Source organism: Lithobates pipiens, unplaced genomic scaffold (assembly GCF_037356315.1).
Source record: "Lithobates pipiens isolate NorthernLeopardFrog02 unplaced genomic scaffold, aLitPip1_a1.2 Scaffold_8, whole genome shotgun sequence".
Taxonomy (NCBI): Eukaryota; Metazoa; Chordata; class Amphibia; order Anura; family Ranidae; genus Lithobates; species Lithobates pipiens.
Genome location: NW_027507903.1, coordinates 538349801 through 538366421, shown reverse-complemented (window position 1 = coordinate 538366421; position 16621 = coordinate 538349801). Strand labels below are relative to the sequence as shown.

The following is a 16621-nucleotide window of genomic DNA, read 5'->3' as shown; positions in this document are numbered from 1 at the left end:
AGACCTCAATTTACTAACAGCAACAAAACACTATTCACATCATATATAAAGAGAAATGTTCATCTTACCTATAATCTCTCCCTGGTCGTTGAACTTGACAGCATTGTCATAGGCGCCCAGACCCCTGAAGAAACATATTTTATTTTTTTATTGTGTGAAACCATGTTTTAATTTTAGAATGTATTAAAAATGTATACAGTAGGGAAAATAATTATTTGATCCGCTGCAGATTTTGTAAGTTTGCCCACTTACAAAGAAATGAAGGGTCTATCATTTTTTCATAGGTGTATTTTAAATCATAAATACAGAATATCACCCAAAAATCCAAATAAAACATATGATACAAATGTTATAAATTGAGTTGCAGTCCAGTGCGTAAAATAAGTATTTTATCCCCAAGCAAAACTTGGTGGAGAAACCCTTGTTGGCAAGCATAGAGGGCAGATGTTTCTTGTAGTTGTTTACCAGGTTTGCACACATCTCAGGAGGAATTTTGGTCCACTCTTTTTTACAGATCTTCTCTAAATCCGTAAGGTTTCTTGGCCGTCGCTTGGCAACTCAAATTTAAAGCTTCTTCTATATATTTTATATAGGATTAAGGTCTGAAGTCTGACTAGGCCACTCCAGGACCTTAATGTGCTTCTTCTTGACTACTCCTTTGTTGCCTTGGCGGTATGTTTTGGGTTATTGTCATGCTGGAAGACCCATCCATGACCCATCTTCAGTGTTCTGGCTGAGGGAAGAAGGTTCACATCCAAGATTTTGCAATACTTGGACCCGTCCATTGGCCCCTCAATGTGGTAAAGTCGGTCTGTACCTTTAGCACAGAAACAGCCCCAAAGCATCATGTTTCCACCTCCGTGCTTGACTAAAGGGATGGTGTTCTTAGGGTCATAATCAGCATTTTTGTTGCAGACTGACTTTGCTGCATTGAGGGGCCAATGGAGGGGGCCATGTATTGTAAAATCTTGGATGTGAACCTTCTTCCTTCAACCAGAACACTATTTATTTATTTGAGGGTGTGTAAGGTTCAAACAGCACTAGACTTTAAGGTATCACTACGTCCTTCGGCTTATTTAATTTTGTATCAGTGTGATAGATCTACTCTGTTCTAATGAAGAAGAAAGAAAGTGAAGTGGTCTTAGGCAGGCCATAGATGATGCAATTTTCTTGATGCAGCCTGTGCATTAGTGAAAAATCACTTTAATCCCCCACCAACACAAATTTGACACAATAATTAGCATGTTGATGGGTGGAGAAGATAGAACCAGGGAAAACAACGTATAAGTAGAATATACTTCAACTTCAACCAAGGTCTCCTTTTAACACAGGTGAAAATTGTATGTGTCACATGTGAAAAGGGGACCAGAACAAAGCCTATTTGCTGAATAGAAGACTACATAATATATTATATTTACAGTATTTTATATTTATCTGACTAAAAATAAAATAAAAAGTAAATAACTTTTCATTGTTCACCCTAATAAAGAACATTTTAGAAAATATTAATTTACATCTATATGATAAATATTTCAATTATACTAAGTAACAAGCTGAGGGAGAGAATTAGAAGCAAATATTGGGCTCTTTTGTTCTAATACACTGTACTATGCTAGACTGGATCCAATTAGGAGATATAACAAGATACAACTTTTAAGAATAATAATTAATGAGCACTTGAGAAGGGGCAGGATGGCCCAAGACATTGGATTTTGCAAAATTTTATAAATTTTACAAAGATGCCTTGAATAAAATAGATAATATTTAATTGCAGTTGAACTGCAGAGGTTATCTTCAGTGGTGGCTGGTGCTAAATATTTTGTGGGGGCAAACTAACGCCCCCCCCTCCAAGGAAGGGAGCACTTGAGAAGGGGCAGGATGGCCCAAGACATTGGATTTTGCTACATTTTATAAATTTTACAAAGATGCCTTGAATAAATTAGATAATATTTAATTGCAGTTGAACTGCAGAGGTTATCTTCAGTGGTGGCTGGTGCTAAATATTTTGGGGGGCAAACTAACGCCCCCCCTCCAAGGAAGGGAAGGCCGCAAGCACAGCGGGAGACAGACGGCGGACGGGAAGGTGGCAATTGTTGCAAGCACCTCACCACCCCTCTGGCGTTAGACGGATGAGAAGGCGACAGCGATCCATCGACACACCATACTTTAGGAGGCAGGGAGAAGGAAAATCCGGGGCTGATGCTTCTCCCCCTGGCTGAACAGGAAGTGTGTCCTGAGACCCCAATTGGCCAGGGAGTCCTAAGACTCTGTACCCTGAGCCCACCCTTTTTTAAAGCCAATTAGAGCCTCGGGCTCTAATTATGTGTTTCAAAATAAAAAAAAAAACATTGTAATCCATGCATCCGGCACCCTGCATGTAGATTAGGGGACAGGTGCATGGATTAGGGGGGCAGCGCCCATGCTCCCCTTATGGACGGGCCGTCACTGGTTATCTTCTTGTTATAGATCCTAGCTGCATGTGGTGGATTGGACGCTAACTGCAGAGCACCTGCATAAGGGGCATTTACATTTTCTGTTTCCATGCAGCAAAACTCATGTATTTGCTGCATGAAAACACATTTAAAGTAGTAATCCTACTTTATGTTAACACACCCACAAAGACTTTTATTTTTAATTTTTTATGCCAGTTAGTTTTACTTACCCTTTTGGACATTTTAGATTTGGATAATCTTGCAGGAAAATGGGCAAGTAATGGTTAAACTCTTCTACTGTTGGTCTTAATGTTCCATTAGTAGTTCGCATACACCTCCTTAAACACCCAGGTAGTGCTGAAAATAGAGAGGTAGCAGCTCAGAAGTTATAATTAGCACAGCATATGAGCATAGAAGAGACTTTCTATTTTTTGAGAAAAATATTTTACAAGTCAAAGTTTACAGGGTAAGGGGGTCTCCATTCTGCAAGTAACAATCTACTGCTGGAGGAACAAAGCAAGGCCAACAGAGTGAAGTAAAATGCCTGATCTGAAACAAAGAAAGGACTGCATATGCCTTACAACATTTAAAAACAAAGAGATTAGCTTGATGTAAACATGAATTTCTGTATGTCAGGTTCCTCCACCCCAAACTTGCTCATCCATGTCTTTATAAACCTTGCCTTGTGCACTGGTCCAAATCATTTGGTGGAGGGCAGAATGTGGTGTGGGGTTGTTTTTCAGGGTTTGAGCTTGACCCCTTAGTTCCAGTGAAGGAAAATCTTAAGATGTCAGCATACCAAGACATTTTGAACAATTTCATGCTCCCAACATTGTGGGAACAGTTTGGGGATGGCCCCTTCCTGTTCCAACATGACTGCACATAAGTGCACAAAGCAAGGTCCATAAAGACATGGATGAGCGAGTTTGGGGTGGAGGAACATGACTGGCCTGCACAGAGTCCTGGCTTCAACCTGATAGAACACCTTTGGGATGAATTAGAGCTGCGACTGCGAGCCAGGCCTTTTAGTCCAACATCAGTGCCTGACCTCACAATTCACTTCCGGAAAAATGGTCAAACATTCCCATAGACACACTCCTAAACCTTGACAGCCTTCCTAAAAGAGTTGAAGCTGTTATACCTGCAAAGGGTGGGCCAACTCAATATTGAGCCCTATGGACTAAGACTGATATGCCATTAAAGTTCATGTGCATGTAAAGGCAGGTGTCGCAATACTTTTGGCAATATAGTGTATATTAGACCAGGTACTATTGGAGGCACTACTACAGATAATAAAGTAGAAACTAGAGCAGATACTGGTATTAAAGAAGATAAGCAAATAGATGCAAGGTCAGGTTCTTCAGGAGATACTAGAGCAGATACTAAAGTAGATACTAGACCAGGTACCATTTGACATACAAGAACAAATAGCAGAATAGATTATAGTCCATGAGCAGTAGCAGTTAATAGAGCAGATATTGAAATAGTTAACAGAAACTGCAGAACATGCTGGAGAACAAAAATGGAACAGGCCAAGTACTAAAAGAGTACTACCAAGTAATGTAGGCGATAATAGACCTGACACTATATCAGGTACTGCAGCAGGTGCTAGAGCACATAATGTAAATAAGTAAATGCCAAAGCATATACTAGAACAGAAAAAAACTAAAGAAAAAATTAAAGCAAATACTAAAACAGATATTTTACAACAGTTATAGTGGGGCATACTAAACCTGGTACTAGAGCATCTAGCAGCATGTTTACTAGAGTATATACTACAACAGATATTAGACTAAGTACTATAGAAGATACTAGTCTTGGTTCTAGACAGTGGCAGAACTACCAGGGTTGCGAAGATCGCACTTGGGGGCCCCCAAGATGGCAGGAAGGGGGCCAGCTGCAGAACATGTAAAAGAGTCCCGCGAAGGGACCATAAGTCTCAGTTCCCTTTGTTGCAACCCCAAAGGCATGCAACTTTCCTGTAATTTCCTTGCCACTTCCTTGACACTTTCTTGCAACTTTTGTGATTTAACATTACAGTCTATGGCACTCAAATCGCAGAAACGTATGTTGTCATGCGACTTTATGGGGTAGATTTACCAAAACTGGAGAGTGCAAAATCTCGTGCAGGTCTTTAAAGAAATCAATTTTCCGATTTCCAATTTTTTTCATCAAAGCTTAATTGAACAAGCTGAAGTTAGAATCTAATTGGCTTGTACTCTTCAGTTTTAGTAAATCAACACCTATGTGTTGCAAGTTGCATGATACAGTAAGTCACACCAGTGTGAACTAAGGCTTATAAAGGGCCCCAGGATCAGTGGAAAGGGCCCCAGTGGTCAAGGGGGCCCTTCATGGTTTCTTGCACCGGGGCCCTGAAGGTTCTAATTATGCCTCTGGTTCTAGAGCAGATATTGAAGTAGATACCAGACTAGCTAGTGTTGTAGGCACCAAAGTATATATTGGTGCAAGTACTAGACCATGCACTTGAGAAGTGCAGTTATTGGAATAGGGACCAGAGAGGGTATGACTCTGACATAAATACCTGAGCATAGATATACAGTACCTTGCGAAAGTATTTGGCCCGCTTGAACTTTTCTACCTTTTGTCACATTTCAGGCTTCAAACATAAAGATATAAAATTTAAATTTTTTGTGAAGAATCACCAACAAGTGGGGCACAATTGTGAAGTGGAACGAAATCTATTGGATTTTTGAAACTTTTTTAACTAATAAAAAAATTAAAAGTGGGGCGTGCAAAATTACTCAGCCCCCTTGCGTTAATACTTTGTAGAACCACCTTTTGCTGCGATTACAGCTGCAAGTCGCTTGGGGTATGTCTCTATCAGTTTTTCACATCGAGAGACTGAAATTCTTGCCCATTCTTCCTTGCAAAAAACAGCTCGAGCTCAGTGAGGTTTGTGTTTGTGTTTGTGTTTGTGAACAGCAGTTTTCAGCTCTTTCCACAGATTCTCGATTGGATTCAGGTCTGGACTTTGACTTGGCCATTCTAACACCTGGTTACATTTATTTGTAGATTTTGCTGTATGTTTGGGATCATTGTCTTGTTGGAAGATAAATCTCCGTCCCAGTTTCAGGTCTTTTGCAGACTCCAACAGGTTTTCATCCAGAATGGTCCTGTATTTGGCTGCATCCATCTTCCCCTCAATTTTAACCATCTTCCCGGTCCCTGCTGAAGAAAAGCAGGCCCAAACCATGATGCTGCCACCACCATGTTTGACAGTAGGGATGGTGTGTTGAGGGTGATGAGCTGTGTTGCTTTTACGCCAAACATATCGTTTTGCATTGTGGGCAAAAAGTTAGATTTTGGTTTCAACTGACCAGAGCACCTTCTTCCACATGTTTGGTGTGTCTTCCAGGTGGCTTGTGGCAAACTTTAGACGAGACTTTTTATGGATATCTTTGAGAAATGGCTTTCTTCTTGCCACTCTTCCATAAAGGCCAGATTTGTGCAGTGTACGACTGATTGTTGTCCTATGGACAGACTCTCCCACCTCAGCTGTAGTTCTCTGCAGTTCATCCAGAGTGATCATGGACCTCTTGGCTGCATCTCTGATCAGTCTTCTCCTTGTCTGAGCTGAAAGTTTAGAGGGATGGCCAGATCTTGGTAGATTTGCAGTGGTCTGATACTCCTTCCATTTCAAAATGATCGCTTGCACAGTGCTCCTTGGGATGTTTAAAGCTTGGGAAATCTTTTTGTATCCAAATCCGGCTTTAAACTTCTCCACAACCGTATTACGGACCTGCCTGGTGTGTTCCTTGGTCTTCATGATGCTCTCTGCGCTTTCAACAGAACCCTGAGACTATCACAGAGCAGGTGCATTTATACAGAGACTTGATTACACACAGGTGGATTCTATTTATCACCATCAGTCATTTAGGACAACATTGGATCATTCAGAGATCCTCGCTGAACTTCTGGAGTGAGTTTGCCGCACTGAAAGTAAAGGGGCCGAATAATTTTGCACGCACCACTTTTCAGTTTTTTATTTGCTAAAAAAGTTTCAATTATCCAATAGATTTCGTTCCACTTAACAATTGTGTCCCACTTGTTGGTGATTCTTCACAAAAAATTTAAATTTTATATCTTTATGTTTGAAGCCTGAAATGTGGCAAAAGGTTGAAAAGTTCAAGGGGGCCGAATACTTTCGCAAGGCACTGTACATCAGTTTTGAATATGTATATGATATATAATTTAATGCAAATAAATAAGAGTAGGAGTTTAAGATTTCTAATCATCTTGCTATTTTAGTGACACTGCCTTGGTTTGTTGATGGTACTCACGGCTAGTGGAAGAGCAGAAAGTTCCATTTAATAACAATCTACAGCAGTCTGATGTGGGGTTCAGCCAGTCCACAAAGTCATCGACCCAGGAGGATGCTGGAACAGCTAAATAAGATCTAGCAGGAACAAAAATGCCACAGAACAGTGAGTCAGGACAAGATGATTAACATTTAGGACAATGCAATTTAAATAGAACAGGCAGACAGACAGTCCAGTTGGCAGCAGACCATGCACTGCAGTGGCAGCTGGTGCTCAATATTTGTTTTTTTTGGGGGGGGGGGCAGAAAAATAATGCCAACCCCCTGCAGGAGATGGATGGGAATGCGGTGATCACCACCCCCGTGCGTGTGGGGGAGATGGGAATGCGGCGATAACACCCACCCTCCCTTCCCGAGAGACAGATGGGAATGCGGCGCCAATCAGAGGTCTCCTGACCTCAGGAAGGAGGCAGATCAGGCACACATGGATCTGGGCTCCAGCTCCTTGCTCCGGGGCCATCGCTTCTCCTCCAGGCCGAACAGGAAATGGGTCCTGACTGAAACCCGATTGGCCGGGAGTCCTAAGACTTCCTGGCCAATCGGGTCTCAGGAACTTCTGCCTGATTGTCTGGGAGGAAAATCAGGAAGACAATAGCAAATATTAATTTGCCATTGTCAAACAAGTGGTTGGGTTTGCCCCAACCCCACCCTTTTATGAAGCCAATTAGAGTCTCAGGCTCAGATTATGTGCTTAAAAATAACCCCATTGGAATCCATGTGTTTGGCGCCCCGCATGTAGATTAGAGGGCTGGACGCATGGATGGAGGGGTGCACTGTGTTGGGTAAATTTGAGTTATGCAGACTTTTGGCATATGTGCAACATATCATACACAAGATAATAGAAGCAGCTAAACAAAAAACACATATACTGTATGCACAGATACAGATCTCATATGATGCAACCTCTATATCAGTCTTGCCTAGAGATACAGTCTTGCCTTAAAGTATACAGTTGTGAAAATATTTATTTGAGCCCCTGAAGATTTTGGATGTTTTCCCACTTACAAAGAAATGAAGGTTCTAGCATTTTTATCATAGGTGCATTTTGAATGATAGAGACAGAATATCAACACACAATCCAGAAAAAACACATAATAAAAATATTATAAATTCAGTTGCGGTTTGATTCCTTACCAACCAACAATAATTCTGGATCCCACAGACTGGCTACAGTATGTGCTACTGTGGTACACAGATTAGTCCTGTCAATTTAAGAAGGTGCTCCTAACGACAACTCTTTATGAGTATAAAAGACACCTGCCCACAGAATATCTTTCTTCCATTCAAATCTCATCATCATAGGCATGACCAAAGAGCTGTTAAAGAACATCAGGGACAAGATTGTAGACCTGCTCAAGGCTGTAATGGGCTACAAGGCCATCAGCAAGAAGCTTGATGAGAAGGAAACAACTGTTGGAGTGATTATTTGCAAATGGAAGAAATACAAAATAATCATCAATCGCCTTTGCCTCATGGGTAAGGATGATAATGAGAAAAGTGAGGGATCAGCCCAGAACTACACAGGAGGAGCTTGTGAATAATCTCAAGGCAGTTGGGACACCGAACAAACCATTAGTAACAGAATACACCAATATGGATTGAAATCCTGCAGAGACCACAAGGTCCCCCTCCTCAAGAAGGCGCATGTGCAGACCCATCTGGAGTTTTCCAATGAACATCTAAATGATTCAGAGAAGGATTGTAAGAAAGTTCTGTGGTCAGATGAGACCAAAATGAAGCTCTTTGGCATTAACTCGACTTGCCGTGTTTGGAGGAAGAAAAATGCTGACTATGACCCTAAGAACACCATCCCTACAGTTAAGCACAGAGGTTTAAACATTATGCTTTGGGGCTGTTTCTCTGCTAAAGGTACAGAACCAACTTTGCCGTATTGAGGAGCCAATGGATGGGGCCATGTATTGTAAATTCTTGGATGAGAACTTTCTTCCCTCAGCCAGAACACTGAAGATGGGTCGTGGCTGGATCTTCCAGCATGACAATGACCCAAAACATACCTCCAAGGCAACAAAGGAGTGGCTCAAGAAGAAACACATTAAAGTCATGAAGTGGCCTAGCCAGTCTCCAGACCTTAATCCCTTATGAGGGAGCTGAAACTTCCAGTTGCACAGCATCGGCCAAGAAACCTTATGGATTTAGAGAAGATCTGTAAAGAAGAGTAGACAAAAATCCCTCCTGAGATGTGTCTAAACCTGGTAACCAACTACAAGAGAAACGTCTTACCTCTGTGCTTGCCAACAAGGGTTTCTCTACCAAGTACAAAGTTATGTTTTGCTTGGGGATAAAATACTTGTTTTACTCACTGAACCGCAACTCAATTTATAACATTTGTATCATGTTTTTTCTGGATTTGGTTGATATTCTGTCTCTATCATTTAAAATACACCTATGATAAAAATGATAGACCCTTAATTTCTGTGTAAGTGGGAAAACTTACAAAATTTATAGGGGATCAAATAATTATTTTCCCCACTGTATGTAACACAACCCAATCAGTGTAAAATAGAAATAAAACATTTGTGTGTAAATATATATATATATATATATATATATATATATATATATATAATTACAATATTAAAAATTCCAATGCAAGTCCTTTTGTAATACTGCAGCAGCGCTTTTGTCCACATTCAAATGCAGACATCCATTCTCATATACAATCATTAAGATGAGATAAGCATAAGAAAAGAAGAGTCTCTATTGTGATTTGTACAACGCTTCCACCCAAACTTCACCAAGTGCGGCAGAATCCCCTTTGGGGATGCACTCACCAGACCATAAATAATCAAAAGCCTTGAAAGAATATATCCTCTTTTCTACTGCTCATCTCCCACCATCCACTAGATGTCAGAGTTGTTTAAACCAGGGCTTCGGGTATACATGTGAAAAAATACAATGTCCATATAGTGTAATCCCGTTTACACAATTTTACTGTACATGCATATACACACATCAAAAATAGCTCTTTTCCCCCTTTTTATAAGTGTTCATGTACCCTCCGTTCTCAGCTGCATAAGGAGCCCAGGAAGGAGAAACCGCAGTACACCGATCTTCCTAGAGAATACTGGCTGTGCGGGGTGGGGTGGGGGGCTTGTCAGGACAAAGCTGAGTTCTCAGCACAGCTAGAGAACTGACTGCACTGTGTTCTCATGCCTAGTGTGGTCAGTTTTTAATAGGAAATCAGAGGGACTGGCAGGAACTCCTGGGATGTCACACATAGGAAGCAATACAGTGAGAACAGGGTACTTTTTCAAACAAGTGCATAGTACAACAGGCACATATCAGGAATATGAAATGTTGGGTTTACATATTCTTTAAGTGGCATTAACCAAACTGTAGGCATCTCGCTAAACACAGCCCTTAGGCTGGCTATACACATTTCGAATCACAGCTGGTTCAACAGGAAACGGACAGGATTCAAACCATTAATGGGCAAGCTGGGTTAGTCTGACATGAAGTCCAAAGACTATTTATATATTGTACATAATTAAGTAGCATGATTAGATTAGAGCAGTTATTATGTACAGAGTTGACAGGGCTGTCTTGGGAGATAACAGGTGAGTCAGGGTGTGAACCAGAGATAGTATTGAGGTGAAGGAAGAACATAGAATAAGCAAGATAAGATACAAATATCAAGGTCACAGCAAAGGTTCTTAGGTCTCAAGCTTTGGGATTATAGTACTCTTGCCTAGGCAGAATAAAAGCTCATATACATATGTATATTCTATATGGGTCTGAGAAGCTTCATTGTATGCTCAAGCTGACAGACAGCATAATAAAGATTTAGGCCGCGTACACACGGGCGGACTGTCTGCCCAACTTAGTCCGCCGAAACACATTTCAGCGGACAGTCCGCTCGTGTGTGGGCTTCAGCGGACTTTTTCAGCGGACAGTCTGGCGGACTAAGTCTTTCGGAATTTCCGTAAGATTGTCCGTCCAAACTTGGTTTGAGCGGACAGTCCGCCCGTGTGTGTGCCAGTCCACTGTACTTTCGAAATGAGCGGACTTTTCCCGCCCGGAGAAAAGTCCGCTCATTTCAAGCGGGTATGCAGGTAGGGGGGCACGCGACGGAGACGTCGCGGGCCCCGCCGCCTGGTATGGACTTAAAGGGGAACCCCAACGCCGAAAAAAATCGGCGTGGGGGTGCCCCCTAAGTCCACAACAGACCCTTGTCCGAGCACGCTACCCGGCCGGCCAGGAAAGGGGGCGAGCGAGCGCCCCTCCTCCTGAGCCGTACCAGGCCGCGTGCCCCCAACATGGGGGGTGCCTTGGGGAAGGGGGAACTTTCCACTTCAAACCATAAGCTTGAATAATTACTTGCCAAATCCATTTGGCAATAGTGGATTTCAATGTTGCCTGTCCTTTCCTAGGACCTTCAGGCAACACAAACAAATCATCTGTTTTCCGAATCTGAGCAGTCGTCTTCAAATAGATTTTGACTGCTCTCACTACATCCAAAGAATGCAGTGACTTTTCTTCCATAGAACAGGGTTCTGGAAAAAATTAAGGTAGAACAATATCCTGGTTTAGATGAAAACCTGATACCACCTTTGGCAGAAAGCTAAGATGAGGACGCAATACTACTCTATCCTTGTGAATAATTAAATATGGTGTTTTACAAGAAAGAGCTGCCAACTCTGATACCCTTCTTGCAGAGGAAATGGCTACCAGAAAAACTAGCTTCCTTGTCAAAATAACCATATGTTGTATTGGCTCAAAAGGCTGTTTCTGTAATGCCGGCAGAACTAAATTCAAGTCCCAAGGGTTTAAGGGTGCTCTAACTGGTGGATTAAGCCACGTTACCCCCTGTATAAAGCTTCAAACCAAAGAATGTGAAGCAAGTGGACGTTGAAACAATGCCGATAAGGTCGAGACCCGGCCCTTGATAGTTTCATCTCTAACCTCATTTGCAGAAAGGCAAGAATTCAACCTATGACATACTTTCTAGGATGCCAACCCCTGGATTCACCCCGGGAAACATATGCCTTTCAGACTCTATAATAAATGACTCTGGAAGCTGATTTAATTGCATTAATCAAAGTAGATATCACTGAGCCTGAAAGCCCACTATTCTTCAGAATGTGGGTTTCAATAACCAAACCGTTAAATTTAGCGTTTGTAAAGTAGGATGGAACACTGGTCCCTGCGATAGCAGGTCTAGACGAGGTGGTAAGGTCCATGGGGCTCCTACCACCATCTTTACTATTTCTGCATACCAAGATCTTTTGGGCCACAAAAACTACTGAGATCTTTTCCCGCTTGATCCTGCGAATAAGTCGAGGTAGCGGCAGAATAGGAGGGAATGCATAAATCAGTGAGAACTGACCCCATGGGGTCACAACGCATCTGTTCTGCATGCGAGTGGATCCTTTATTCTTGACACAAAGTTGTCGACTTTGTTGTTGAACCTGGACACAAAAGAGCTACATCCGGGATCCCCCATCTTTGGCATATAGCCAGGAAGATGTCTGGGGAAGAGACCATTCCCCCGGGAACAACTGCTGGTGACTTACATAGTCCACCTGCCAGTTCTCTACCCCTGTAATGAAGATTGCCGATATGCACGGCACATGCTTTTCTGCCAGGTTAGGATATGGTTTACCTCTCCCTGGGTTGCCTGACTTCTGGTGCCCCCCTTGGTGATTGATAGATTTCAGTTCTGGACCATTTCCCTTGGACAGACACCTCTTCCAGGACTGCTCCCCAAACCGAAAGGCTGGCATCTGTTGTAACTGGTAGGAAGGACTTTCCCTTCTGCAGATTCTCGGATATCCTCCACCAACTGAGGCTCTGCCGCACTTTTGGCGACAAACGCATCGGAAAATCTAGTGGTTGGACCTTCTTGTTCCAGGCTACTATTTTGCAGCAGTCTCGAATGAAACTGAGCATAGGGAACTGCATAGGGAAGTGCTTTCGAATGAAGCCACTATATTCCCCAACAACCTCATACAAAGGCGAATAGAAGGACTCTTTTTTGCCTTTACCACTTGAACCAGCTCCTTTATGGTGCTGATCTTTGCCTGGGGTAAAAACACCCTCTTTTGGGCTGTATCTATAAACAGATCCAAGTACTCTAATCTTCTTACTGGTTTTAAGAAGATTTCTCTAGGTTGAGGATCCAACCTAGGTATTCCAGGTAGTTGACAATAGTGACCATGCTTTGGTCCAAGCGGGCTACCGACCAGTCTATCAAGAGCAGGTCGTCTAGGTATGCTGTATGCCGAGTCCTTATTCTGGCCAGGGGAAGGGTCAGAAGTTTTGTAAACACCCGAGGTGCAGTAGACCGAAAAGCAAGGCAACAAACTGAAAATTAAGTTTCTCTACTTCGAAATGCAGATATTTCCAGTGATCGGGGAAAATAGGTACATGCAGGTATGGATCCTTGATGTTGATTGATGCCAGAAGTTCTCCTCCTTGTAGGACGGAGACTACTGGTCGGATCGATTCCATATGAAAAGAGTGAATTTTCAGGAACCGGTTTAGATCTTTGAGCTCTAGAATGGGTCTGACATCTCCATTTGGTTTTGGCACCATGAAAAAGTTTGAATAAAACCCCAAACCCTGCTCTTCCATGCATCTGTCTCAAAATTCTTCCTGCCAGACCCTCGAGAACTGCAGAAGTCTTCCCCCTACTCGAAAGAGCGGGGGTGCCCCTTCATAAAGAGGCTTTAGCATTCTGTCTAGTGGGTCTCCTCCCCCAGGACTTCTTTTGTCCCTGGGGTTGACCCTGAGGTTTACCTCTTGAACCTGACGGTGGAGGCTGTTCCGACTGCCTGGAGGCTGATGCCACTGGCACTGGAGAAAGAGCCCGTTTAAATGAGGGACGTTTACTCTTTTTCTTAACTGGCAAAAGGGTACTTTTCCCACATATCTTTTGGATATATTTGTCCAAATCATCCCCAAACAGCTTTTGACAGCGGAAAGGAAAACCAGCCAGGAGCTTTTTGCATGGCACTTCGGCTGACCAACTTTTCAACCATAAGATTCTACGCATATGTACCAACCCAAGCATAAGGCGAGAGGTTTGAAGAATAGAATCTCTGATTGTGTCAATTGTAAAACACAGAGCCGCTGGCAGCTCGGCTAACTCCTGGGCCTGCTGTTCAGGGAAAACCTTGAGTACCTGTTTCAAATGGTCTCTCAAGGATTGACATACCCCAATTGCCACCACCGCAGGTTTAGCCACTGAACCTGCCATGGAGAAAATGTTTTTTAACAGAAATTCCAATTTTTTATCAGTTGGATCCCTAAGCATTTGCGCATTGTCAACCGGACAAGTCAAACTTCTATTCACATAGGATATAGCAGTGTCAATTGCTGGTATACTCCATATTTCAGTAAATTTTTCCGACTTAGGATAAAATGTTTAAAAATTTTCAGTAGGGAAAAAATACTTATCTGGGTGATCCCACTCAGAATACATAAACTTTTCCAGCAATGAATTGACAGGAAAGGCACACAAAGCTTTAGGAGGGTTTAGTGAACTCAAACAAGAAGTGGGCTCTTTAACCGACTCAGTTAAGGGTAGCTTAAATGTGGAGCGGACCATTTCAGTAAGAGAATGCACCAGCAACTTCTCAGCTTGTGAAGCTGAAGAAGGTCCTTCCGCACTTGAATCCTCGGAAGAGGAGTCATCAGCCTCCTCACGGTCCCCTGAGGGGTATTCATCTTCCCTCTCCCACTGTTCCTCTGTTTGAGGATCCTGGGTGGTAGAAGGGGGCCTAATGCGCTTTCTTCCACTCTGTGAAGATGCGATTAAAGCCGCTAACCTTTCCTCCAATCCAAATCATAGCTGAGGAGAAAACCTCCTTAGTTAGATAGACATGGGCTGAAGTGTCGGAAGCAATTGTAGCCCCTGACTACCCTGATGGCTCACTCTGACCAGCCTCTTTAGATCTTTTGGGGGGGATGGTGTTGCAGAGGGAGGGTCCCTAGGGCCTGAGATCGACACTTTTGTGCCCTTGTTTTTTGTGGCATTTGTACCACTCCCTCTGGTCATAGTGCTGTGCACAAACGTACCCCCCATTTTTTTCAAAACAAGCACAAGCGGGGTTTCGATCCGAGCGGATCGCATGTGGAGGAGGGCTGGGGTGGAAGAGAGGAGGAGAGTTGCTGCATGGAGAACCGCTGACTGACCCAGACTCCCTCTGCTTTTCTGGAGAGAAGCTGTCCAGATGGGGGGACATTCAAAGAGAAAAAAAAAACCTTTCCACATCTTACCTGGTGCTTGGGCTGGAGGAAGTGTGCAGCTTGTGACACAGGGCGAGACTGACAAGCATGGGATCAGGTATGTGCTCTTGAAAGCCCTTGGTGGCTACTATAGGCATGACAACATTTACTTAAAGTAAAAAAACCTACAAGAATTAGAAAAATTCCTTAGGAATCTCCCTTGCCATATCCAGCTGCAGGGTTCTGTGGGACAGACCCAATCTTCACCACTCAAGGTGAGCTCCGTTAAAAAACCTTCAGGGACCAGGGACCCTTTTTATCGGGGGTTCCACACCCCTGGGCCTGTAAAGCACCCCGCCAGGAATATGGCTGAAGAAAACAAACATTGGATCCTGGGTCTAGCTCTCTAAAAAGAGAAGCGTTACCGGCAAAACCTTGTTTCTTCCGACACGAGGCCCGGATGCCATTCAATTCAGCCTGGAAAAGACATTTTGAATGAATCTGGTTGCATGGCTTGCCCCACCAAGATTTCTCCAGTGGAACTCAGCACAGCACATCTTTACTCGTGACCAACACCTAAGACACTGGCGAAAAAACGGAGGTACTCCCGGTAAGGAGAGGGGTTATATGGGGAATTGAACTTCCTGTCTAGGGTGTGCCAGTGTCCATCACCAGGAGTCCTATAACCCGTACAGTAATTACTGTGGCTCTGTGTCCCGTGATGTACAATAAAGAAATAGAGATTTTTCTCTTTGTCTTCAATATCCATCGATATTGGCAGGGGGTAATCGAGACTATTAATAGTTCGGAAAAAAATTGCAACTAGAACCTGGCATCTGTTTGTTAAATATGATAGAGGAATCTACAATTCCAGACTGTGCTTATATTACAATAGTAGGAAGTCTGTTTCAGGCTCGTAAGTTAATAGCACAAAAATGGATTTCAGTATACCCACCAAAAGTGGAAGAATGAAGAACGCAAATAAAGGAAACTTTTTTAAAAGAGAAATATACTTTTCTACATCGAGGCCATCCAGGGAAGTTTGAGACAATATGGAGAAGATGATTGGAGGCTTTAGCGCCTGACTTGGAAGGAGGTATTTCGTTTGAGAAGAGATATAGAGAGAGAGGATTGAGTATTACGGGACGGGAGTTTCCTTGTTTTTTTTTCTTTGTTATGTTTATGCTTTATCATTATGTGTATTTAGGATTGTATTTGGGTAGTGTGTATGTATTGTGTTGTTTTTTTGTACAAAAAATATTAATAAAAATCTACTGGATTTAAAAAAAAGAAAACGCGGTGGTGCTGGGCTTTGCCCGCCTGGCCGTGTCATTCATTCACAGTGTTCTGTGAATGAATGAACTACAACTACCGACAACCATTGCAGCTGCCGGCTTGTAGTTCTCAATGAACTACCGCGGCACTATTGAGTGCTCTGGTAGTTCACCAATTCTTTCTGTCAGTGTGAAACTGCCGGCCCATACGATATACAGGTGGACCGCTCACACTGAGACAGTCTGCAGTAGCTCTGCATGGCATCAGCGATTTCCAGGCTGCTAAAAAATAATTGTAAATGCAATTTACCTGCAAAAAAAATGTGCATTTTTTTTTTTTTTAAAGGTGAATTTATCCTTTAATGTGTAACTCTCTGGGTGTATAA

At 42.8% G+C, this 16621-nt stretch overlaps 1 protein-coding gene across 1 annotated transcript in view; it reads right to left on the bottom strand.

Moving 5' to 3' along the window:
• Positions 1 to 16621, bottom strand: part of NPC1L1 (NPC1 like intracellular cholesterol transporter 1) — a 67511-nt gene that overhangs the window by 18674 nt on the left and 32216 nt on the right. The window contains exons 13-15 of the mRNA XM_077469672.1: positions 6734 to 6849; positions 2663 to 2789; positions 69 to 124 (exon numbers count right to left, since the gene is read on the bottom strand). Coding sequence (XP_077325798.1) covers positions 69 to 124; positions 2663 to 2789; positions 6734 to 6849 — 299 coding nt within the window. The remainder of the gene's footprint in view (positions 1 to 68; positions 125 to 2662; positions 2790 to 6733; positions 6850 to 16621) is intronic.